This window comes from Erithacus rubecula (assembly GCF_903797595.1).
Source record: "Erithacus rubecula genome assembly, chromosome: 26".
In the NCBI taxonomy this organism is placed as follows: Eukaryota; Metazoa; Chordata; class Aves; order Passeriformes; family Muscicapidae; genus Erithacus; species Erithacus rubecula.
The window spans coordinates 1,151,215-1,176,919 of NC_136678.1; the positions used below are offsets into that span (position 1 = coordinate 1,151,215).

The window sequence follows — 25,705 nt, forward strand, 5'->3', positions numbered from 1 at the left end:
GCACCTGCTTTGCAGGAGGGTCAGTGGGGGAGGCCTTTCCCTCCCAGTCTGACTGTAGCAGCACATGAAGTGACACATTTGTAAGGCTTCTGCCTGGTGCACGTCTGCACATCCTCATTTTGGGGTAACACAGCCTTTGAGAGGGGTGAGATCCCAGCCAGGTGTGGGGAGAGGCTGGTACAGGGTGCAAATCCAGAGCTGCCAGTGCTGCATCCCCTCTCAGTGGGATGGGGCACTTCTGAAACCTCCAGTGGCACCACACCACACTGGCCCAAGGCTGCTGCTGGGCTGGGCTGATTGGTCAGGGCTGGTGGCTGGAGTGGTGTCTCTCATTGTCACAGTGCTTATGAACAATTCAAAAGGTAAATAAAAACTTGCTAATAGGATCTTTAGCCAATTCTTAAGTCTTGGATGGAAGCTTTCTCTGTTGAAAACTTACTCCTAATTGTGCCTTTTAGCATTTTCTGCTGGATTATTCATGAAGAAAAGATTCACTCTTGCTGGCCAGGGAGAATCATCAGCAGCTTCCTCCCAAGCAGAACATTTTGTCCCTTTGTTTTGCTTTCAGCAAGAGCCTGTACATTTTCTCATCTCCAGCACCAACACGGAGAATTTTGAAGATTTACATTGTGCATTACCTCCCTGGAAACACCAGTTCCTCTTCAAACCCTTCAGTACATCCTGTCCTGGGAAGGCAGGGATGGGTCTGCTGGCCACTCCCATGTGGTCACATCCTGCTGGGACCCAGTTCTGATGCTGCTGCTTCAATCTGCCCAACTGCTGAGTTTCTTCCCAACCACACACTGCACATGTCACTTCTGGAGCTGCATCCCCTGAGCCCTTTGCAGGAGGGCAGGGGTCATTAGGGAAGGGAGGGGAGCTACTGACAGCTCCAGGGTAAGCATCAGAGCCTGGAAATGCCCCTGCACTGCCTCAGTGTCAGTGAGTCCAACCACTGCCCCAGCACTGCCATGGCCACCACTAAACCACGGCCCCAGGGGCCACATCCTCACATCTTCTGAACTTTCAGGGATGGAGACTCCACCACTGCCCTGGGCAGCTGTGCCAGGGCCTGATCAGCCCCAATATCCCACCTGAACCTCCCCTGGCACAATTTGAGGCTGTTTCCTTTTGTCTTGTCTCTTGTTTTCTGGGAGCAGAGCCTGACACCACCCCCTCCCCTCCTGTCAGGGAGTTGTGCAGAGCCAGAAGGTCCCCTCTGAGCCTCCTCCAGGCTGAGCCCCTCAGGGTCCCTCAGCTGCTCCTGGTGCTCCAGACCCTTCCCCAGCTCTGTTCCCTTCCCTCCAGCTCCTCAATGTCTTCCTTCTTGTGAGGGTCCCAAAACTGCCCCCAGAATTGGAGGTGTGACCTCAGCAGGGCCCAGCACAGAGGGATGGCCACTGGTCCTGCTGGTCACACCATGGCTGCTACAAGCAGGTGCCATTGGCCTTCTTGGCCACCTGGGCACACCTGGGCTTATGTTCAGCCCAATTATTCATTATTGCTGTCAACTGTAATTCCAGTCTCTTCCTCCTCTCTACTGCCAAAATTCCCTCATTAGGGAGTCCTCCAGGCCTGGCTGGTCTGTGCCACAGATCACACACCTGGAGCAGCTGTTTTTCACTACTGGGCTGAAGCTGCAGGGCAGAGATGCACCTGAGGGTAGCTGCCTAACACAAGGTTTGAACAAACCCTTCACACAGTAGTCAGACATACGTCTGGAAGGGAGAGAACAGAAGCTAAACTCCTACTGGCTCAGGAAATATTTTATTCTTTATACTTTCATTAAAAAATAAACATAGGAAACAAAACCACAGAACACTTGTGTGATAGAAACAAACGCAGAAGGTCAGAGCATTGGCTGAAAGTGCATAATAAGGTCATGCTACCATGTCCCTGATCCCACCCTGTCCCCAAGCAAGGAGTCAGCAGGAAGCTCAACGAGCAGCACTACATGGAGCCCAGGCACTGTGGGGCCAAGCTGATGGCAGAGGGGAGCCTGTGCTCCCAGGAACAGAGAGGCAGGACATGCTGAGCAGGGAGTGCTCCATGAGCTGATGTGAGCCACTGATGGAACCTCACCTGGGCTCGTGGGGCAGGCCAGGGATAGCAAGTGTGACAGGATGTGGAGTTGTGAGACAGGGGAATTAACAGCTGAGAACAACGGGCAAAACAGAATCCTGGATGTCACTCCGGAACAGCCCTGGAAGCAGAAAAACCCTAGATAAAAGGAAAACCAACACAATGAACTTGAGTGAAAGGCTGCCTTGGGTGTGCTGGACTCAGGTCTGTCCAGGGACAAACCCCAGTGACTCAGCCAGCAGGACCTCGGTGGGCAGCAGCCACTGTGTCCCTTCTCTCCTGGCCCCAGCTCAGGTGCCCTCCTCACAGGGCAGGGCACAGGCACTGCCAAGCTCCCAGTGCCACACATTGACTGCAGCTGGAGCTGTCCAGCTTTGTGAGGAGACACGATGTGATGAACCTTGCTGAGCACCTGATCACGAGCACAAACACTGCAGATGCTTCTGTGGCAGGAAACCAGCTCCTCCCCTGCCCTCTGCCCCAGTGGCCTCAGGCTCTGTCACAGCAGTTGACAGCTTTAACCTGCGACTCCTTTGTGCAGCCGTGGGAGGCCCTGCAGCCCCAGTGACAGTGCAGCCCCCTCACACATCACCCAGCCTGGCTCTGCCCCCACGCTGGGACATTCAGTACGGACACGATGATTTGAAGCTGAACACAGAGCAGCTGGACTCACCCTCACACACACGGCCGAGAGCGACCCGAGGGCCCACGGCTCCTGCGGTGGCTGAAGAGGTGACCCAAGGCTATGTACATGTCCTTGGGAGGGGTCACCAGGCTGCCTGAGACCAGGCTGGGGCAACTCTGCTCTGCCCACAGACTGAGCCACAGGAACAGCAGAGTGCAGCTTCTCCTGACCCACTCATCCCCTTCCTCCAGCTTCCCACAGAGCCCCTGATTTTCAAATGACTGCTGAGATCACACAGTTATGCACATGCTCTAGTCACAAGCAGCACAGAAAGCTGCTGTTCTGGTGCCTATTCCCACAGCATCCACAACTCTCAAGAACAGTCACTGCAAATCATTTGGGACTCTTCCTCCAGCTGAGACTTTTTAGAATGTTTTTCTTTGTGAGTCGCCTCCCCATCACTTCTCCCGAAGGACGCAGACCCCGGCGTCGCAGCGCTGCATCCCCAGGGAGGTGACCACTTCCCAGCTGTCAATGATGGGGTCGTAGCACTCGATGCTGCTCAGCAGGGAGTTGCCATCGTATCTGCAAGGACAGAACGTTACAAATGAAGGACGGTGCTGGAGGAAGAGGCAGAGGCATTCAGAGCTCTTCCTGGGAGGCTGGACAGCTGCAAACAGCAGGCACAGCCCAAATCATAGCCCTGCATCAGGCTGCCATTACTGTCTGCTGTCACCACCCCACCTGCCTGGCCCTGGGCCTTCGTGCTGCCCGTTTTGGGTGGGCACGGTGACCTCGCGGGTGTGTCCTGTCACGGAGGGGCAGCAGCCTGTCCCTGTCCCCGCCCTTACCCGGCGATGGCGTAGAGCCGGCCCCGCAGCACCGTGGCGCCCACGTAGCAGCGGGGCGTGGTCATGCTGGTCACCGTGCTCCAGGAGTCGGTGCGGATGTTGTAGGCCTCCACCGAGGAGAGGTGAGCTGTGCCATCGAACCCACCCACCACGTAAATGTGGTCATTGAGCAGAGCCACGCCCGCCCCTGCGGAGAGAAGGGCACGGTCACACCCACAATGACAGCGCCAGCACTGGGATCACTGGCGCAAGGCTGAACAGCTCAAGCCCTCCCGCTTCACATATTTTACACTTGTACCTCTCTCAAAGAGTTTATAACTGTGTTCTGTTGTTGCTGTCTCCAACACGATACATGAGAACAGCTGGCTCCACTGAACACTGCTGACTCTGGCATGGGGGCCTAGGCAGCACAGCAGCACAAGATTTACCTGGGCTGAACCTGAGCACAGGTGTGTGAGCAGAGCAGCACCAGGCCTGCTCTGCTGGCAGGCTGCACACACAGGTTCCTCTGGTGTTTTTGACTCCCTGGTGTCATCCAGCTCCTGGCTGGAGAGTAGCTGCACACTCCTCCATGCAAAGCTGGAGGAGGGATTTATTTCCCTGATATTACTCCTCTGGAAGACAAAATGAAAACTGGTTTCTACACTGTTGCACAGGCAGAAGTGGCTGGAGCAGCTGCCTGAACAGGTGTTCTCACAGTGAAAGCACTCAATAATATGCTGCTCCAACTGGGAATTTATGAAATGAGCAGCAAAAAAACCTCACCAGCCTTGGCTGCTCCTTGGCAGCCCCCTCAGGTACAGCAGTGGAGGACACTGTGACATTACCATGCACTCATGGCCCCAGGGGCTCCTGCAACTGGGAACACAGTCAGCCCTGTCAGGCTGTCACCACCAACATGGAACTCTTGCACTAAAGAATATCCTGAAGGAAATGAGTCAACCACCCTGCAGTTCTGGGGCATGGATCTGTTTCTTTACAAACAGGGTATAAGAGACTCTGTTCCACTAAAGGCATTCTGGCTTTCCCTGTCTGTCCTTCCTGAGAGCACCAGAAGAGCTGGGAATGGTCGGGCTGGCTCATGGGCTCTGCAGGAGCTTTGGCTGAAACCAAACCAAGGCCCAATCAGGGAAATTGGGTCCAGCAATGCAATATGGCCAAGGTCTCTGAGAGATAGCCTCCCTCCAGAATCTGTCCTAAAAGGTGAAAAGAAACAAGGAGGAAATGATGTCTGTGAATAAAGCCAAGATTATTCTTAGTCCTGTCTTGGAATTCAAAGACCTGCATGTGGATAACTCTTAGAGGGTTTTTGAGGGGCAAAAGAAGTCCTATAGGGTCCAAGCTCACCAGGACAGACTTAACTGACACCAGGATGAAGGCTGCAAGTATCTAAGGTGTGAGTAATTAGGGGTGTTAGTACCAGAGTGGCAGCACAAAAACTTGGGCAAAAAAGGCCCTTGGGCACAGCCATGTTTCAGATCTTGGTGCTCCAGGTCACAGTGCCAAGGAAGGAACCAGGTGAGCCAGTGCTGGGGTCAAGAGCCTCACCAGGCTCCTGCTGGCCTGTGGCATCAAGAGGCTCATGCTGCAGCCAAGACACAGCTACTAAAACCTCCAGCTCCTGTGGGGTGCACAGACCTGTTGTGGAAAGCTTTCCCTTGAACTCTGCTTTTGGTTTTGTCCTAAGTCAGCCTTCTCTGGTGCCCAAACAAAGCCCTTGAGGAAAGCTTCCTAGAGATTCATGGATGGTGCCTCTGACCTAGAAAAACCAGCAGATTTCATCCTGTGTTTTATATGTATGGCCTTCCTGGATGTGGAAAGTGCCTAACTCCTAATTTAAATTAATTCTTGGCAGATAAACCAACACTTAACAGGAATATCCCTATCACAGCAATAAGTATTTAAATACTGGGGTTTTGGTGAATGCCACTGCAGGCACAAGAAAATGGAAATGATTTCAGAACAGAGCCCAGTTTAATTAAATACCCAACACTTGTCCCTAACCAGGAACACTGCCCAGGGATCATGTGGAGCAGGGCTGCCCAGGCTGACTGTGAGGGCCAGTTATTGAAAGAAGCAGAGAAAAAACAACTTCAAAAGGGATTTGGAAGATGATTTACAGACATAACTGTAAGCACTGGGAGCCACACAGGTGAGGAGGCACAGAGCAACCTTCCTGTGCACACAGGCAGGGCCAGGCACCAGCATGGCCCGGGGGGCAGGGCAGGAGGCCTGAGGCACACAGCAAGAGCAGGAGGTCAACACACCTGGACACACAGGAGCTACAGGAGCCCCACAACTCCTGTGAGAAATGAGGGAGAGCTTAAACACAAAGATACTCCAGAAGTAGGATTTGAACTGTATTTTTATCCAAGATACAACTGCCAACTTAAAGCCTGAATAGAACACCAGGCAGAGAGACAAGTGAAGAGTTGGTGGGGATAATTACTGTGTGACTTCACCTGCAGCAGGGCTCAGGTGAAGGAGCAGCCTGGCAGGGCACACCTGCCTTCACCATGTTCCATGTAGCTGAAAGCACTGACCCAGTACCATGGTCAGTTTGTGCTTCTGAGCTCTTCTCCATGTCAGGCATTGCTCCTAGCTGTGGAAATCACACAGCATGTCATCTCCCTGTAACCTGTAACATTCCTCTAGACACACCTTGGCATGGGATGGAGGCACGTGAAAATGAGTATTTCTCTTGGGAATTCAACCCAGTAAAATCATCCTTTCTCACAGCCAACCCAGCCACTGGGGCCAGGGCATCCTCCAGGAGTGACTGTTGCCTCAGTGCAGCAGAAACACTGTACATGACACACTGTGCTGCAGGCACTGTGGGCTCTCACCTGAGCGCTTGGTGGCCATTGGAGTGACATTTGTCCAGTGTCCAGTGTGGGGGTCATACCTCTCAACAGAATTCAGGATGTTCAGCCCATCATAGCCTCCTGAAACAAAACACAGGAGCAAACCATGGGCTGGTCTGGGGAGAATGCTCGGCTCCCAAACCAGCAAACCAGGCCAGCCCCATGGAGCTGTCTCTGAGCACTCTGAGGCCACTGCTGCTGCAGCCCTGCAGATGTGCAGCTCCCAGGTCTGTGCTGCAGCTGCACAGGCTGAATGGTGTAGGCTGGGATCTCTCAAGAGCTGTTTCACAAGTGGATACTAAAATAAGGAGCAGTGTGCTGCCATCCAGCCTGGATGAAGAAGAGGAATAAATATGGTTGGTTTATGGCCAGATTCAAGGCCAGGCTGGGCAGAGCTTGGAGCAACCTGGTCTAGTGGAAGGTGTCCCTGCCCAGGGTGGAATGAGACTAAGTCCTTTCTAACCCAAACCATACAGTGGTGCTATGAAACCAGTGCCCAAGATCTGTGACTCCAGCAGATGTGGGTGCAATGCTGGCCCTTCCTTTTCTGGGGCCTAGAAGGTGACCCACAGAACAAGCTTCACAGTGCTTTGTCCTCTGGCAATCTCACTGTATTCACACCTGGTGTGGTGCTCTGAAACTGAGATCAGTGCTACAGGAAGAAGATGGAGAACAGACAGCTCAGGATACATTTCTGGAGCACCACAGCCACCATTGCTTCGTGCAGGTGCACCTTCTGTCCCACAGTTAGCTACTTCATCTCTGGGCATTTAGACACTGCCCAGGCTACACAGAGCCTCAGCTGGCATTGCTTATCCTCCACACTTCCACCACCCCTCAAATGCAGTGTGTGTAAATTGTGTGCCATGTGCAGTGTGCAGCACTCCCTGCAGTGATGTGACAGCTGCAGTCCAAGCCTTTGTGATGGGAACAGTGGGGTCAGGCAGCTCTCACTGGCAGAGCTCACAGTGCCCAGTGAGCCTAAACCTCTTCTTACACGGACGTGACAGGCTGGTGCTGCTCAGGCAGCACTTGATGGTCACTTAGGTAGGAAGGCAGGCTTTGCACAGTGCCAGAGGGGCTGAGGGTACCCACCCAGGCAGTAGATGACTCCATTGGCCACCACGAGCCCTGCTCCCTCGCGTGCTGTCTGCATGTCCCCCAGCATGCTCCACTGGTCGATGTTGGGGTCGTAGCGCTCCATGCTGGTGTGACGGCGGCTCCCGTCGAACCCGCCCGAGACGTAGATCATGTCTGCAGGGACAGAGCAGGCACCCCCTCAGCCATGCACACAGAGCAGCAGGGCCCTCACACACAGCAAAGCTACAGCATGGACTGCAAACCACAGAAAACAGCCCGTGCCACACTGGGAGCCAAGATGAACCCAGGCTCCTCAGCCTGGCTCACAGGCCCAACAAACACAGTCCCATCTGCCCTCAAATCTGCTTCTTGCTGATGGATGAAAGAGAACACACACAATCCAGCTACTTCTCTTCATGCTGCAGAACCACTGAAACACTGCCATGCCCAAACCCAAACGCTGCCCATGGTGAGCCTCACGTCAGTACCTCCCCACAGTTCTCACTCCTTCCCTGCAGAGTTCCAGTCACTCCAGCACTGGACAGTCACAGCTGTACTCAGTGTCCTGTGCTCAGTGCTGCCCAACACTGTCACCACCCTCAGAGCTTCCCACTCCATCATCTCTCACAGCCCCTTTCCCCCAGTTCACAGATAAGTGCTGCAGGAATGCAGCGGAGGCAGAGCTCCTCTCAGGATATGTGGGCAAGTTTTCCATTTTAGCATCCCAGCGATGGGAAGGCAGAATCTCAGGCTCCCCTCCTCCCCCAGAGCCAGCCCACTGTTCACATACCAGCTCAGGGCACCTCAGGCCTGCAGCAGGCCGTACCTCCAAGGGTGGTGGCTCCCGCCAGCCCCCGCCGCACGTTCATGGGAGCCACGGAGTACCAGATGCCGTCCTCGTCCGAGGTGTAGTCCAGGCACTCCACGGAGCTGAGGCGCGAGCGCCCGTCGTAGCCGCCGATGACGTAGATGCGGTCGTGCAGGGACACGGTGGCCACGTAGCGCCGCTTGCGGGTGATGCTCTGCTCAGAGACACCGACAACGTGGCCACTGACAGCAACCTGCTCTCCACTGCTCTGGGGCAAACTGCCCCACAGCAGGCAGCACCATGCATTTAAAGGACACAACCTGAGTGACTCTGCCTGCCTCCCCCTGCCATGCTCTCTTCTCAGGACAATATTCACACTAAATGTCATTTATCCTGTGCTGCTGCATAATCTTTGATGCATCTGGGACGTTCTGTTAGCCTCCCACTGGCTCCTGCAGACACTGGTAATGGGAAAAAGTGGGGACTCTGAATATTTGAAGAAGCTTTTAGCCTCCAAAAAAGATCAGAATTTTGGAACGTCAGCTGATACTGAGTCTGCCCTGACTGGTGATACTAAAGAAAAGACAGTTCTCCACCATTTCACACAGATAAAGATGATTTGGGTAGAAATACTCCTCAGTGCAGGAATTCTCTCTTCCCATTATGCTCCAAAACACTGCAAGCAGTGGGATCACGCAGCAGCCTGAAGACTGCACTGATTACACTGCTCGTATTAACATTCCAATTATCATCACTAACCTTAAAGCTTAACACCCCTTCACTAAGAAACATGATAGTTCTCACTCCCACAACCAAGATGTGGGTCTCTGCAGGCTCAGCTGATCAGGTCTGTGACAACAACCCCCTCTCCCTCAGTCACTCTGCAAGCTAAAATGGTTTCAGCATTCACCATGTAAATCTCTAAAAAATTTCTGTCAGAAATCCTCAGCAGATCACACAGGACAGCCCAAGGAGAGCAGCTGGTGCTGCAGGACCAGTGTTTGCTCAGAGCCTGGCCAGCAGCAGCCCCTTACCGGCAGGAAGCTCCACTCCTGGGTCTTGGGGTCGTATTTCTCCACCACATCGATGGGGGACTGCTGGCTGCCAAAGCCACCGATCACCAGCAGCACCTCGTTAGCTCCTGAGGGACAGAGCACAGCAAAGCCAAGTCAATCCCTTCACCACAAGGGTCACCTCAGGGGAACAGCCTGAAGAAACTCTGAGCCTTCCCTGGCACAAAGCTGCTTCTAAATCCCTGCCCTGTGGAGAAGGGACCTAACCTGGCTCAGGCACTCACACTCCCTCTGTGCTCAGCAAGGAAGAGAAGGGAGAAACTCTTCAGAGCATGTGGCAGACGACTGGCTGAGGTGTTAGGAGCTGGCTGCTGGAGGGCTGTTTCTCCTTCTTTCTGTCTTCTTAAGAAGACAAGTTGCCTCAGACAGGTGCTGAAGCTCACTCCTCTACATCTCCTTTTGTATCCTTTCCACTGTTTTTCCCAAATCTCCCACCACCCCATGGAATCTGTAGGAGAATGGGTGCTTCCCTCCAGCCTCCTCACAACAAAAGTCTCCTCTTGGTTGCAAGTGACATCTAGACCTAATTTAGGGGACTTCATTCACCACTGAACAAAGAGAAACTGAGAGTAACTGAGAAACAACTCAGGCTGTCTGAAGCTTGGAAAACTAATTGAATATTTTCCCAGAAATTGCCTCTTAAATCTTGTGTATTTTGTTTCAAATTTGCCTTTCCTCTACTTTCTTTTCTCTGAGATGAATTCTCCGAATTTTTCTTATTTCCTCCATGACTGTTAATAGCAAGTGTGACCTGCAGAGTTTTAACTTCCCCTCTAATCACTGCCTGGAAGTAGGCTTCTGTCAGGTTTAGAACAGCTCAGTATCCCCTCAACTCCTTGGGCCCTTTCTGGAACAGGGAGTTTATCATCAGAATTTACAACTGTCCAGCCTTTCATTGCCCAAGGACTGAACACCAAGCAAAGAACATTTAACAAGACTTTGTCACAAGGCAGAAAAGCTGCCACCTCAGATGAAGAATAATATAAAAAAACCCTGGGAGAGCTCCAACATCTTGGAAAGGCTCCTTTCCAGCAAGACAGCTGCAAGTGCAATCACTTCAGTCCCTTCCATGCACAGTTAATACATGTCTTGATCCCAGTTTATACATGACACATTACTGATATCAGATAGTATGGAATCAATTAAAACAGCTAGGGCTGAATCCAAAGGATGAACCTCAGCAAGCATGTGAAAAGTTTTAACCTGTACAATTAGAAATAAAACAGTTTTTTAATGTCTTTTTTATCAGGTGAAGTATTTCAACTAAGAAAAAAAATGAAATGTGTTTTTCTAAAATCACAGAATCACAAAATAGTTTGTGTTGGAAAGGACTTTAAAGCTCATGTCATTCCATCCCTGCCAGGGCCTCACCACCCTCTCAGGGGAGAATTTCTTCCATAGATTTTCCCTCTTTCAGGGTGAAACCATTCCCCATTGTCCCATTGCTGCAGCTTCTTATGAAGTGTCCATTTCTGGCTTCCCTGTAGGTCCCTTCAGATACTTGGGAGGGTGATGCCAGTGACAGGCTGAGCTGAAGTGCAGGTCTTTGAAACTGGTATAGGAATTCCCACAAAATGTGCTGAGGCCTGGACTATGCAGGAACAGCACAACAATATTCCCTTCAGGCCAGAAAAGTCTGTTCAGTGTGTCTCTGACAAACCTAATCTGCCCTCCTCCTTTTGTGGTTAAACTGCTGTTTGTCCCCTAAGAGGCCATGAAGGGATTTGGGGGTCTCTCCACACCTGCAGCAGCACTGGAGAACACACAGGGCAGATTCCTTGCAGGGAGAGCAGTCCATGCTGGCACTTATGGCAGGACACAGGCATGGCACAGAAGAAGCCTGTAAAATACTTTTCCTTCTTCTGTACCTCATTCCTACATTTATGTGCTCTTGAGTGCTCACAACCCTAAGACAAGCATTTTCCCAACAATTCAGTACTTGGTAGGAGTTACTGAAATAAAGGAAGATATTATCACTTATTTGCCTTAACATGTCTAGGGAGGAAAAAAAACCCAAACCACCTCTGAAGGGGAAGAGGGACATCTTCATCTCCCTCCGTGCACCTTCTCCTGTTCAATTCACTGTGGAAACTTGCTGTCACTGTAAGGCAGCTGTCACTCATCTCAGCTCTATTTTGGACTCTGGTATCTGCCTCTTCAGAGAGGAAGAAACCTTTCCCACAGTTCTTGGACAGCTGCATGCAGGCACCAGCAATTCAGAAAACTGGTTTTAAGGCCACAGCAGGGGCCTGGGATTAAAGGCAATCAGCTGGTCCCCACACTAGCACTAAGCAACCATGCTCTGTTAAAAGAGGCACCCCTGTCCTTTGCTCCAGTCCTCTCTCTGTCCCACTGACAAGTTACTGTTGTGAAGAACACCAACACAGTTCCAAGGCACTGACCAAGGTGTCTGCCACAACACCTGCCAGTGGCCTGGCCCCTCTCAGGGTCCCTTCCCCTGTGCTCACCCAGACGTGCTCGTGTCCTGGGTCCTTGCATCTGGCTCCGCAGCTCGGGCCGAAGGTGGAATTTCTTGGCTTCATCTACAAGGTCTCTGCACTGCAGGCTGCAGCGTATAAAAGGCTGGGGAGAAACATGAGTCACTGCTACATGCAATGTATTTTAAGAAGCCTCAGAAGAACTGTCCTAAAGCCAACTCTCATCAGCTCAGACAGCATGAAAAGGACTTGGATGTGGGAAATGCAAAGGCAACTCAGACTGTGGCTGAGAAGATATGGCTCCATCCTCACAGTCTGGCACTGAAGCTCCTTAAGGAAAATGGCTGCATTGGGACACTAAGGAAAAACCACTTCTGCTCCATTTAAGCCAGCAGAAGTATGACTAGGAAGGGGAACTGGCAGTGAAACCACACTTGATCTGCCCCACATAACTTGTCCTGCACCTGCCATTGGAGAGGAGACAGGGAGCACAGCACAATGAAACTGTTTAGCTGATTGACTGCCTGATCACTGTGCACATGGGACATGCAGTTGTGAGGAGGGGACAGAAGCACTGAGGTTTTCTTGAAGTGAGAGAGGCACACAAGGACAGCCTCATCTTGCACAATGCTGTGTAATTCTCTCCCCTAGCCTAGGGCCTGGACCAACCTCCCTTCAGCTCAGCACTCATTTTCCCTTGGGTGTTGAGTGTACATGCTGCTTCATCAAGTTCAGATAAACCTCTACAGATTCCTGGCATCTGTGTGAGGCAGTCACATGGGGCCAACACTCCATTCTCCACACCGGCCCAAGCTGAGATGTGCCACCAGTGTGTGGCACTGCCAGACTGAAAAGGTCACCCTGCACATTCACTCTGAGAACTGAGAGCTGTACACTCTGTCTCAGGCTGGATTTGGAACCAGCCCTTTTCCATTAGCTTCAATTTCAGTTTGAAGTGGATCATGACAATCTGACTGAACACCCTTTAACTCTTCCATAACCTACCACAACAGCCCATTAGGTTGTCCTGATTTAATAACACCCATGATCTATCACATTTGAGATGATTGTTGCTAAACCAGCCTTTTCCTGACATAGAGAAATGTCTGTCATTCACCATTCAGCACCTGTCAGGTGACAAGGGATAGTAACCCTTGAGTACATCCTATCACCATCTAACTTGAAGGCTGGTTTGACCTTCTCTGGGCCTTTGAAATCTTGCCTGGGGTCAGCATCACTTCCTGTCTGGAACTAAACTTGCACCGAAAAGCTTAATTGTCTCTTTGCATCATCCCCACTTTGGGTTGCCTCTGCAGCATCCCAGAACACAATGCAGCAGCATTAGCAATGGCTCTTGGCTGTGTGTTGATCCTGGGCCCACACTGCTGCTGTCTTTCTCACTCAGAGGTACTTGCTGGCCATCTGCACCTCAGACACCTTCTGAGGAGCCATGACCTCCCTGAGATCAATGCCAGCATTCTTCAGCCTGCCAGTGCTCAGGAATGAAGGCAGAAAGCACTTGTTGGAGACTGTAACAGATGACAACAGAAAGGTGCTGTGGATATCTGCAGAGACAGCTGACTCATGGCTCTGGAGAGGGCACCCTGCGGCTGTGACTGCAGCACAGCAAACACTGCTCAGTGTTTGGTACTGTGCCTGAGCAGGGACAGCTCCACAGTGCCCAAACAAATGGGAGCAGCAGGGGAAGAGCTTCGAGCACATTCAGTGTTCAGCAGAGCCCCAGGCAGGAGCAGAGCTAGGGCAGGAGCAGCAGGGCAGGAGCAGAGCCTGGGCAGGAGCAGAGCCTGGGCAGGAGCAGAGCCTGGGCAGGAGCAGAGCCTGGGCAGGAGCAGCAGGGCAGGAGCAGAGCCTGGGCAGGAGCAGAGCCTGGGCAGGAGCAGAGCCTGGGCAGGAGCAGAGCCTGGGCAGGAGCAGAGCCTGGGCAGGAGCAGAGCCTGGGCAGGAGCAGAGCCTGGGCAGGAGCAGAACCCTGGGCAGGAGCAGAACCCTGGGCAGGAGCAGAACCCTGGGCAGGGGCAAAGCCCCAGGCAGGGGCAGCAGGGCAGGGGCAGAGCCACAGCAGGAGCAGCAGGGCAGGGGCAGGGGCGGCAGGGACAGGGGCGGCAGGGACAGGGGCGGCAGGGACAGGGACAGGGGCGGCAGGGACAGGGGCGGCAGGGACAGGGACAGGGGCAGCAGGGTCCCCAGGCAGGCACGGCGGTACCTCGGTGTCGATGACGTCAGTGATGTAGCGCGGTGTGAGCAGCGGCATCCGCACGTACTGCAGCAGCTCCGGCAGCGACGCCTCCCGCTCCTTCTTGGAGTGCTTCACCCAGTTTATCACCGCCTCGAACACCGGCTCCTCCGAGTCCACCTGCACAGGAGGCACATCCTGATCAGCTGGCAGAGAACACTGCAGCCACTGCCAGGGAGCACACAACCTCCAGGCTGCTGCACTGCTTCACAGCGAGCAAGGCAGCAGGACCTTCAGCTATGAGTCCCTTAGGGAAATCCCCCTAAGCACAGTCAATTCTCTCACTTCCTTTTCCTTAAACCTGTGTTTGCTTTTTCCCCTGCAGCTGAGATCACCAATGGGCAGCTCAAGTCCCAGAGCAGGGAGGGCTATGGTGTGGAGCAGAGCCTGGAGCTGAGATCTCCATCTGCTGACTGGGTGAACTCACAGGACAGCTCCTCCAATTCTCTGGAGCAGGAGCTGTGATCCTGCAAAATCCAAAGTCCTATCAAAGAGATGATTTAGAATCAGGTTTCCTTTGCACAGCCAAGTGCCTGGCAGCCCTGTGCCTATGCACTGCCCCTCGGACACTCCTGCCAGAGCAGGTACAGTTAAGGTATCTTTTTATTTCAATCTATGTTTTAAAATCTCAGGGCATGAATGCTACTGTTTATTTTATTTTATTATCACTAGTTTATTTCTGTCTCAATTTAGGACTGGCACATGCTGGTGTTTACACCACTTCTAGTGATTACACTGACTAAACCATCCAAATTTGATACTGTTAGAGAACCACAGGTGCTTTGGACACCTATGATTACCAAAAGCAAAAGAATTATAAAAATCTCAAATATCAAATATCTCAAGTAATTATATATTACTTAGACTTTGTTTTCTTTTTGTACATCTATCAGTCCATCCAAAGTAAAAGGAAATCAGACATGAATTTATTATTCTGTTAAGTTAGACTAAATACGAAGTAAAAGAAGAGCCTGTGATGAAAGGACTGAGCCTTCCCACCAGCCTATGACTGGTCCCCTTTGAAGTCCAGTTGGAAGCTGTCAGGAAGAATGTTTTGAAGCAGGGAGCCACAGAGGTTAATTATGTAAGGCATTCTTCTATGCCATTGTTTTATATTTGTTACAGTGTAATTTAGAATGGCCTCTTTCTCTTGGAATTACAAGGAAAGGACAATTAGAGCTCACAAAAGAAGAGCAGACTACTGTATTGTTTCCAATTCCCCCACCTCCTCTTTAAATGCAATAATCCTGTGTTGATCTATTCCCTCCTGAACAGAATGTCCTCAGACATACGTAACAGTTTTACTGTTCATTAAACCATTTATGTCTTCTGATAAATGATGAGTAACACTAAATGCAGGATCACAGTGAGGACCTGTCATAGCACTTCTTGAGCAGCCCAGAGATTTTCTGAGGGTGTTCCCTCACCATGCTCTTGATTTCACACAGCACCTCTGTGCTGGAAGAGCAGGAGAGAGATTTGCTCCTTATCCCAGACTGGTTTGGTTGGAAGGGACTTCAAAGCCCATCCCATTGCACCCCCTGCCATGGGCAGGGACACCTCCCACTATCCCAGGTTGATCCATCCTGGCCTTGGACACTTCCAGGGATGGGGCAGCCACAGTTTCTCTGGGCAGCCTGTGCCAGGGCTTCACCACCCTCACCAGGAAGAATTCCTTCCCAGCACCAAATCTAAATCCTCCTCTTTAACAGTGTTACCCCTTGCCCTATCACTCTCTGCCCATGTAAAAAGTCACTCTTCCTCATTTTTATAAGCCCATTTATAAAGTCTCCCTGGAGCTGTCTCTTCTCCAGGTGAGCACACCCAGCTCTCGTTCTGGCTCCAGCTCTCAGAGCATCTCTGTGGCCTCCTCTGGACCCTCTCTAACAGGTACATGTGTTTCTTGTGCTAAGAACCCCTGACCTGGACACAGCACTCCAGCTGAGGTCTCCCAAGGACAGGGCAGAGGGGGAGAATCCCCTCCCTCGCCCTCCCTGTCATATTCTAAAGGCATGACAGTGCATGCCCAACACACTTCCTGCTGCAAGGTCTGAACCAGCCCTTCCAATCCACAAGGAATGTCACTTTTCCTGAGCAAATCATCCAAGAAGCTTGGCTGGGTCACTCTGAAGTTCCTCATTATTTTCTGTTCCCAGCCCAGAAGCTGCTGTCAGTATCATCACAGCCCATAGGTCAGGCCAACACAGCACAAAACTGCAGCTTGTCAAACACCAAACACACTCAGCCTTCTCCACTGCAGAGCCCAGCTGGAGCTGGTCCTTCACCAGTCTCACACACTCTCTCAAGCAGCCTCATTAACAAGGGGGTGTTAGCATGGCTACAGACCACCTTCAAGGAATACATCAACAATTCTCTTCTGGCTACCCATGTACTGGCTTTTCAGAAATCCCACCATAGGTATCCCACTTTTTGGTTTGCTTCCAAGCATTCCTGCTCCCCTGAACTCTGAGCAGTGATTGCTTCAAGTCTTTCAACTGGAGTAAACATCAGCTCTCAATAAAATGCACCTCAATAAGTAATCAAGCTCTGTCCTCATTACCAGAGAATATTCAACTTATTCATAGAAAAGTTGGAAAAGTGTATTTGAAGTGTTCCAGCACATAGCACATCCTCCAGAAACTCACCTTCAGAGAACCAAGTCTCCATGTAACCCCCTGCAGAGTCAGACCACCCTGCACCATCCCAGGATTCCTTGTGCTGATCCTGCTGATTAGCAGGCAAACAGAAGTTAAAGCCTGGGCCATTTCTGAAATGCAGGCATTGAGACAACTTAATCTGAAGGGGAAGGAGAGCATGAAGGGCCAATAGCTCTGCAAAGGGAACTAACCCACTGTGATTGACTGGCAAGAAACACTTGTGTGACATCAAATTCTTACAGAGAAGCTACATGATATTGATATAATTACAAACTAGCAAAAATAAAAATAGACACCTCTTGAAAATTAAACATCAAATTCAGGAACTGTGCAAAGAGTCCACCCCAGGAGTACAGACTAATTACTGACTGGTTTCAATATTTTACTTCAATGCTTTGCACAGCAATGGCACTTTTCAGGTTTTACCTGAATTTCATCACACTTGATGAGCTTTTCAACCTCTTCTTGATTTAAGAGGATAAACTCTTCATGCTGAACCACCTCTGGAAAATGTTTCTGGCTGAAGACCTCTGCAGCTTGCATTAGATCCACACAATTGTGTGTCTCAGCAAAATCCCGAATGCCCAAACAATTTGATGGATCCAGCTGGCTTTCTAGAAACTCACAGCAAGCTTGTTTCACACCTATGGAAAATTGGAGGGGTGAATGAGCACTGCAGGCTTACTATCAATCCACTGCTTTGGCAAGGGTTCAAAAAAGAAATAATGAAAATCCAATTCAAATAACAAGTAAAAGTACTACAGAAACACACACATGCATGTATTGCTTTGGAGACTGTGAATAGTCTTGGAGCAGCCATACCTCATGTTTGGGCTGTTTGAGCTCTGGCTGTTCTATTCCAATGAAAAAATGACATCAATCTCATACCAGGAAGACCCCAACATGAGCTGTACTCAGCTTCATGGATTATAAACCACTCATGTGTCTGCTCTTGGCAGACACCAGATTTCTAGGTCTGTGGTAACTTTTGGCTAAGTTGTCTGGGGTTTGGGATAATTGTCTCCATAGGTGCACGTGCAATGACAATAAGCAGTCTGTTACTGACCCAGACTTACTGTGATGGCAGGTTAAATGACATCTAGGATTGCTTATTATAATAATGAAACTGAGCTGTAACATTTATGTGTTATACAGCTCACAATTCCTCTTGGGAATACTCCTGCAGAAGGACAGTAGCCCAAAGAATGAAACCATTTTGTTTTGTACCCAAATCCCTTCCTCAAGCAGTGAGACCACAGCACCAAGAAAAGATAAGTTTGACATACCTACTTATAAATGTAATTCCTCCCCCAATCTCTCTTCCATGCACAGAAGGTCAAACAAACCAAATCTCTAAACAGCAACAATGATGCAATTTGTGCTAATCTTTGAATTACCTTTCAGCTGAAGCAGACATGCTGCTGGCAGCAATTCTTGGACATTTTCTACTGTCACATGCACAGTTTCTGTATACACAAAGTCCAGCAGGATTTCCATGGTGGAGGCTGTCAGGCCCTGGATATCCACACAGGGTTTATCTTTCTCTGAGAGCTGTCAATTAAAAGGGAGACATAGCTTTATTTTTCATTAATGTGATCAGAAAACCCATAACACTCAGAAGATCTGTCAGAGGCTTCAATACAGATTTGTCCCTTCTATTCTGGTGCTCACTGAAAGGATATAGGGAAGGAGGGAATTCCCCTACAGAATTCACTTACAGAATGAGTAACAGACAAAGTTCTGCATGGATCAAAAGGACAGTCACATTGCACAGTAAAACCTGAGCTGAGATCTGAGGCAGTGGAGATTACATGCATCACCTGTGCAAGACAGCTAAACTCTCTTCCAGGCACTACTCCAAGCTTTACTCCAAGGGAATTCCTATCTGAGATGGATGTGTGTGACACATGCAGTTCACAGGGAGTCCCCACCTAAGGGTTGGCCCAAACCAGGTTCTTTCACCCTGTAAAAGAGGCCAATCCACACCCAGAGTCCAGATATTTGATTCATTTCAGTTCAGCACAGAAAGGGGGCTGGGGGCCAATCCCCAAAGCCAGCACATGACTGGCAAAGCTGTTTACTATCTATACATCTTAGCAAATAAAGGCATTAATGCTTATTGGCTACAAGTTACTTAGTTCTCTTCTTGATTAGCCTTCTATCTTCTATTCAAAGATTTCCTTTATTTTTATGTTAATTAGTCCCATGCTCAGTCTTCCTCTGGGTCAGGGGACCTCTGGAGTGGTGGCTGTGAGTCAGTGGTCATTATATGACCCTGCTGGAATTACCTTCTACCCATTCAGAGCTGAATTCAGCACAGCTGCTTAGCTGGCTTTATCAACTTCCTTAATTTGGGAGTTTTGTGGCCCAGAAATCTGGAATCTCTGTGCCCCCAATAAGTAGGACATCCTTCTGCCTGAGCTTTGTAACTTCCCCCTGGGCATGTCCAGCCCTAAACTTGAACAAGTCAAATCTACTGACAAGTAATTTTCCTTTCCAACACCTGAACATCTTCACCACTCCATTCTAAAACCAAGCCAAGGAAAAAGCTGTCTCAACTTTCAGTTTCCCAATTCATTATTCAAGCTTATGGTGAACTTCATTCCTAAAATGAAATGAAGCAAAATGACAGTTTTTGCAGTGATGGTACTTATACAATCCAGACTTTGTCCCCTGACTATTTTATCACCTCTGTGATTAATTTTAGAATAATAATTTTTTTCCAAGGAACATTATTCTCACAGTGGTCAATCTTTGTGAACAGCAAATTCTGTGAATCCATCAAATTGGCACAAAACCATTAAATTTCACAAAGCATCATTCTGGTGGTTCAGTGCCTCCAGCACAGAGCTGCTGGCAGAGCACCCAGTGATTCCTGACCCATGGACTGGCTGGTGGGCTCACTGATCACACCCTGCCAAAGGCTGCCAGCTCAGCAGCATGGCTGCACCTCAACAATGATCCTCCTGTGGCACACTGCAAAACCAGCCCAACTCTGGAGCAGTCAGCACTGTGCAAGCACAATGCAGGCAGAGCCCGTGGCTTCTCTTGCAAGAATGAGCCTGAAGTTGGTACAGCCAGTTGGGCAGAGGCTCAGGGAGCAGAAAGCATGGCCAAAGCACCATCACTGAGCTTCCAATCTGCCACAGCTGGGGAAAATGGAGGTGAATACAGAATCCAGAAAAGAAATCAGTGGAAACTACTCCTGCAGAGGCACTCCATGACACAGCAGAGATGTCTGCTGGGACTGAGCCCTGTCTGTGATGCAGAGATCCACTTGCAGGAGAGAACTACAGGAGGTAATGGTGACCCTCAAAGGAATTTAAGGGAAGAAGCCTTTCAAATCTGTTGACTCAGTGAACAAACTTTATGGCTTCCAAAGCCAGGAAGGAACAGCAAATTACCTTGTCTGACCTGCTGTGTGACAGGCCAGGCATTGCTAAAACCAGTTCCTGCCTTGGGCCAGACAAAACATTCCTCAATCGAGACTAAGCTGTTTGTACCACAAAGGACACAGATGCCACCAAAGTTCAGAAATGATCAGACAAGACTGATGATTCCAGTAAACAAATGGAGACATACACACTTAGCATCAAAGATGTTACAAAGTTCTATTGACCTCCTGATAGCTGTAAGCATCAGTTCTTCACACATCAGCCTGCAGCTGATAAAGAAGCTCCTGACCCACAATCAATCAGCCATGCACATTCTCTATACTGCAGACCACAACATAAACCATGAGGACAACACTAATACTCTATAGATGATGAATTGCCTTCTATTTCTGCTACACTTCACTACTTGGTTGTTATTTTGCTCAGTTTACTCACATGCTAAGAATGCCTAGAAGGAAGGAAGTATTTAATGTAACTTCTCCTGATGTGTGTGATGCAGAACTGGGATCCTATCATACCTTAAAGAAGGATCTCAGTGTGGAGACAACTTGATTCTGAGCACAGAATCATGGAATGGTCTTGGTTGGAAGGGACCTTCCGTGGAGTGTCACTGTCAGTTTGAAGCTATTCCCCCTTCTCCTGTAATCCCAGTGAAAATTCTCTCTCCATCTTTCTTGCTGGGTTCCCTTCAGGTGCTGGAAGGCCACTCCAGACTCAACAATCCCAATTCTCTTACCCTTTCAGACTCATGAGGACTCTGAGCTGAGCTGCAGCCTGTGTGTACAGCATTAGAGAACTGCCTGCAGCACTCAGTGCTGGGCTGCTGGGACACAAACAGTCCCTCATTCATCCATGCAGCCTCATACTTGGACTCAGAATGCAAAATAATGGCCATACAATGCTAACCAATACACAGGCCAGGCAGCTTTCCTCTCCAAGGTGTTCACTGTTTACTTTTTATGTTGTTCAGTGGCACCAGACATCTCTGCAGTCAGAATTTCAGATTGGTTTCCTACTTTGTTTTTTAGTATCAGAGCCCTGCTCACTCTCCCTGAAGGGAGCAAAGTAGCAGGGATTGATACTCCCTCACACAAACACATTTCTAATATCATGGGAAGTGTGCAGCAGTAGAGATTCCAAAATCAACTGCAGTATCCAGGAAAACAACTCAGGAGAGTCACTTTGAGGCCTCAGGAGTTTCACCTCAAGATGCCCAAGCTGCTGAAAGCCCTAAGGCAGGGGGTGCAGGTTACAGCTCTTTTGTGAAAAACACAATGTTGTGTTTCTTCCATTCCATCCATAAATCATTGTGCTGGGTTTGGCTGGGGTAGAGTTAATTTCCTTCCCAGTGGTTGGCATGGGGTTGTATTTTGGATTTGCTGAGTGTAGGGCTGACAATGGAGATGTTTTTGTTATTTCTGAGCAGTGGTCACACAGAGCCAAGGCCTTTTCTGCTTTCCATACCTGGTGAAGGGGCTGGGGGTGCATGGAGAACTGGGAGATGACCCAAAGAGATCAAAGGCAAGCTCAGGACCATGTGACATCCCACTCAGTGTTTGAAGAAGGGGGCAGAAGGAAGGAGGGGGAGGGATGCTTGGAGTGATGGTGTTTGTCTTCCCAAGTCACTGTTGGGTGCCATGGAACCCTGCTCTCTGTGGGATGGCTGAACACCTGCCTGCCCCTGGGAAACAGGGACTGAATTCCTGCTTTTGCTCTGTTTGCATGTGTGGCTTTTGTTTCCATATTAAACTGTCTTTATCCCAACCCAGGAATTTTCCAGCTTTTACCCTTCTGACCCTCTCCCTGGTCCTGCTGGTCAGGGAGCAAGCAGAGGGCTCTAAGGGGCTTGGCTGCTGCCTGGGGCTAAACCACAACAATCAGGCAGGAGAATGGCTCTAAAATTTTGCAACTCCTTTCTTACCTAAGGCTATTTCTTGTTTTTGCCTTTAGTAATGCAGATGCACAAAAGTATACTGCAATAAACACCAATTTCTGCTCACAGGGGAAGAGAAAAGATAGCATGACAGTGCTAATGTGTGGTTCCCTGTACCCCGGAGACCAATCACAGTGCAGGGAAGTTGACCATGTAAGAACCTGGAAACACCAGCTGTTTACTTTCAGAATAACATTTCTCTGTTCTGGGGGAAAGAACCCTTCAATTTCTAGAACATAGTCCCCAGGAGAAGACAGAATAGTTTCATTCTGAGGTGGAGACAGTGATCAGCTCTTAAAAGATCCCAAGTTTTGTTAACTTGGCCAAACAAAGACAAATACCAGTGTACAACCAATATCCAGGGGATCTGCGATTTTCACTACAAGGAACAACCCTGCAGGTAAAACTGATGGTGTTTCAGTTATCCCACACTGCTCAGCACTGGGGCAAAGGAAAATGTTGCAAAAAGCCTGGGGTTCATCAGGTGATCAGTGGCTTCTCCTCCTGCTATAAAATGGGAACAGAAAATGGGAAGAAATTAATACTAAGCTAGACTGAGAACTTTTTAAAATGTTGAAAGTCAGAAGTGAGAGAAGGAAGGAAACCTGAGACATGGAGAGGCAAAGGCAGTTCTTTATGACAACAGTATCTGCTGACAGTGTCAGTGTTGTACTGGCCATGCACAAAGTGACACCAGGAATACTGTGGCATAACCCCAGGATAAAATGCTAGGAATGCCATGGCATAATCCCAAGATCAATTCTGAACAAAGCTTCGTGCAGCCCAGCCTGGCACATCAGAGATGCCAAGCAGCCCCCAGACCTGCAGGAGGCAAGTGATGGAGTGCTGAGGAAGCCCTGGCAGGGCCTGCCAGGCCACACACACTCTGAGCTCCCTGGAGTCCCAGCCTGGCCAAACCCTGCACCCACAAGTGCCTGGAGAGTGTCCAAGCACTGGCCCATCAAAGGCCCCGACACACACAGGAAACTTGTCCACTCTGAGGCTTCCCAAGCTGCCTCTTCCTGGAAGGAAGCTCTCCCACAAACACTCTGTAATTGTGTGCCCCTTGGCAGCTTGGGCACTTCAGGGTTTCCAGAACAAAGAAGTTTGAAAGAAACACAAACTAAGCAAAAGCAAAAAGCCCTTAAAGCAGAGGCATTGTGGGAGCATGGGAGAGTAAGCAATTCTACCGACTGAGGGCAGGTGTAAGAATTTAATTTCCTAGGAAGATTTACATGTCTGAATGAAGGTCACCATGATGTTACCTTAATGTGAGTTGTAACAAAGCAAGGAGAGACATTTCAGCTCAGACCCAAATCACACCAACCACCAGCCTTTGTTAGCAGCCACAGAGAACGTTCTGGAGCACATGGAGTGACTGGATCTCTGCACACTGCCTAGACAAAGTCCAGAAGTCAAAAGCACTGACAGGAACATGGAGGCAAACCCAGAGAAGCAGAGATGTACTGCTGAGCACCTAAGGTTACTGGAGAACAGAGAACTTCAGTCTCCAGGGATTGAATTTGCTTTGTGTGTTTTCTTCATTTAATTGCATTTCCTTTATGCAAAGAAAGAGCACAAACCTGATGAATTCACAAATTTCATAAAGATATGGACAAAAAAAGTCTGTGGTCAGGCTACACATGCATCATTTTGGTTTCTCTGCACAGGACTGTAAAAACTGAGACACCTGCTGCCCTGGCAGCACTGAGAGAAGTGGGCACACAGAGAGCTCTGCCACAGCCTTCATGGCTGGGTAAAACAAAGAAAAAAATCATTCTTTGCTGCAATGACTCCTGCGTGAGCAGGGAGGTCTTTAGGACCTGTAACCTACTTAAAAATGTTTCTCCCTGCTAATGGGCAAGGTGATAACATAAGGAAAGCATCCTCCATAAGAAAAAGCTGCAAAGATTGACTCAAACTTGTAAACACAAAGGCAGGCAAAGCATCTGACGTTTAACAATGAGTGCTAGTTCTAGCTGAAGCAGTGCCTGTCAGTGACTCAGGGAAACTGCACACAGATAGTGCAAGTCTCCCAGGAGGGGCTGAGAGCCAAGGTGCTCACAGGTGAGATGTGCTGAGTGCAGCACCTGGGGCTCAGAGCCACCCCAGCCCCAGTGACACCCCCATGGCAAGAGAGCAGCACAGCCAGTGCCAAGGGGAGCCCAGGGCACACACCAAACACCCTCCCTTGCACAGGAAGTCTTGCCCAGACTCCCCAGCACGGCTCCCACAGCTCAGCACCAGGGCAGGAAAGATGCCCAGAACCACAGAAACCACACATCACCACTAGAAAAACAAGTAAATGTATCAGAACTCTCTGGCTTGGCAGCTCAGCCTGGCAGCTCCCTAGGCACAGGCTGGTTGCAGCAGAGCATCAATCAAGGCCACAGTCCCCACCACAACCTCTTAACTCCCCAGGTCACAATAAAGGACTCTGGGGTCACCATAAGAAGACACAGAATCACCTCGAAGGGCTCTAGGGCCACCACCACAGAATGCAGAGGGCTCCTGGGCCAGCATGGGGGCATTCACAGAGACCCACGGCCACCATGGTGGCACCTAGAGCCCATAGAGAAATCCGGGGCCACCGTGGGGAAACCCAGAGAGACCAAGAGGCAGAGTGGACAAATCCAGGGCCACAGTGGGGGTTCCTGAGACACCCAGAGTCACCACGAAGGGATCAAGAACAACTGCGGGGGCATCCTGAGCAACCACGGGGAGTATCCAGCAGACTCCAGGATCACCACAAGGGGATCCTGAGCCCCCACGGAGGGATCCTGGCCCAGTTCAATGGAGAACAGCCCAAGCACCGGGCGGCCCTGCCTCCTCCACCCGCGGAGCACCCAGGGCCGGCGGCAGCACCGACCTCGCTGGTGAACATGGCGCAGAAGTAGTCGCTGCAGGCGGCCAGGACGATGCGGTGGGCCGGGAAGTCCTTGTGCTCCACGCGGAGGGTGACGTCGCAGAGCGTGTTGCTTTTACGCAGGGCGTTCATGGCGTTGAGGATGGACTTGGCGTGGGAGTTGGTCATGATGTCCTTGGGGGGGGCCATGGCGCGCGGCACCTGCGGGCACAGCCAGCACGGCCACATGGCACGGCGCCCGCCGCCGACAGGGGGCGCTGCCGCCGCGCCGCCCCGCCCGCCCTCAGCGCCCGCCCCGCCCGGCGCCCCCGCCCACCGCCACCCGCGGCGCGGCCGCCCCGCCGACACCCGCCCGGGGCAGCCCGGGGCCGCCAGCCCGGCCCCGCCCGGAGCTGCGCTGCCCTGCCCGGCGCAGCCCGGCTCGGTCCGGCCGCACTCACCACTGCGGGGAGAGGTCCCGGCCCGCACACCTCGCCTCCCCCCGCCCTTCCCTCTCCCCGAGCCGCGCGCTCTGATCGCGTCATCTCACCGCGCCGCGCGCAGAGCGCCCCGCCCCTGGGTGCCGGGCGGTTGCCGAGCAACGAGCCCGGGGGAGTCCCACAGCGCCCCCCAGCGGCCCGCGCGGGACCCGCAGGACAGAGGGGCCGGGAAGGGGCTGAGGGAGCTGAGGGAACTGAGGGAGCTGAGGGAAAGGGGCTGAGGGAAAGGGGCTCAGCCTGGAGAAAGGAAGGGCTGAGGGAGCTGGGGGAGCTGAGGGAACTGAGGGCTCGGGGCTGAGG

General features: G+C 50.8%; 1 protein-coding gene across 1 annotated transcript; it reads right to left on the reverse strand.

Annotated features, from left to right (window-relative positions):
• Positions 1-1,751: 1,751 nt before the first annotated feature.
• On the reverse strand, positions 1,752-25,478 carry KLHL12 (kelch like family member 12). Its single transcript, XM_079327153.1, has 12 exons — positions 25,367-25,478; positions 24,930-25,127; positions 18,130-18,283; positions 17,159-17,376; positions 14,046-14,195; positions 11,852-11,966; positions 9,345-9,451; positions 8,329-8,524; positions 7,518-7,676; positions 6,405-6,503; positions 3,559-3,745; positions 1,752-3,292 (listed from the first exon to the last, which is right to left on the reverse strand). Exons 1-12 carry the CDS (start codon positions 25,448-25,450, stop codon positions 3,166-3,168), a joined length of 1,794 nt encoding a protein of 597 aa, XP_079183279.1. The 5' UTR covers positions 25,451-25,478; the 3' UTR covers positions 1,752-3,165.
• Between the last annotated feature and the right edge of the window lie 227 nt (positions 25,479-25,705).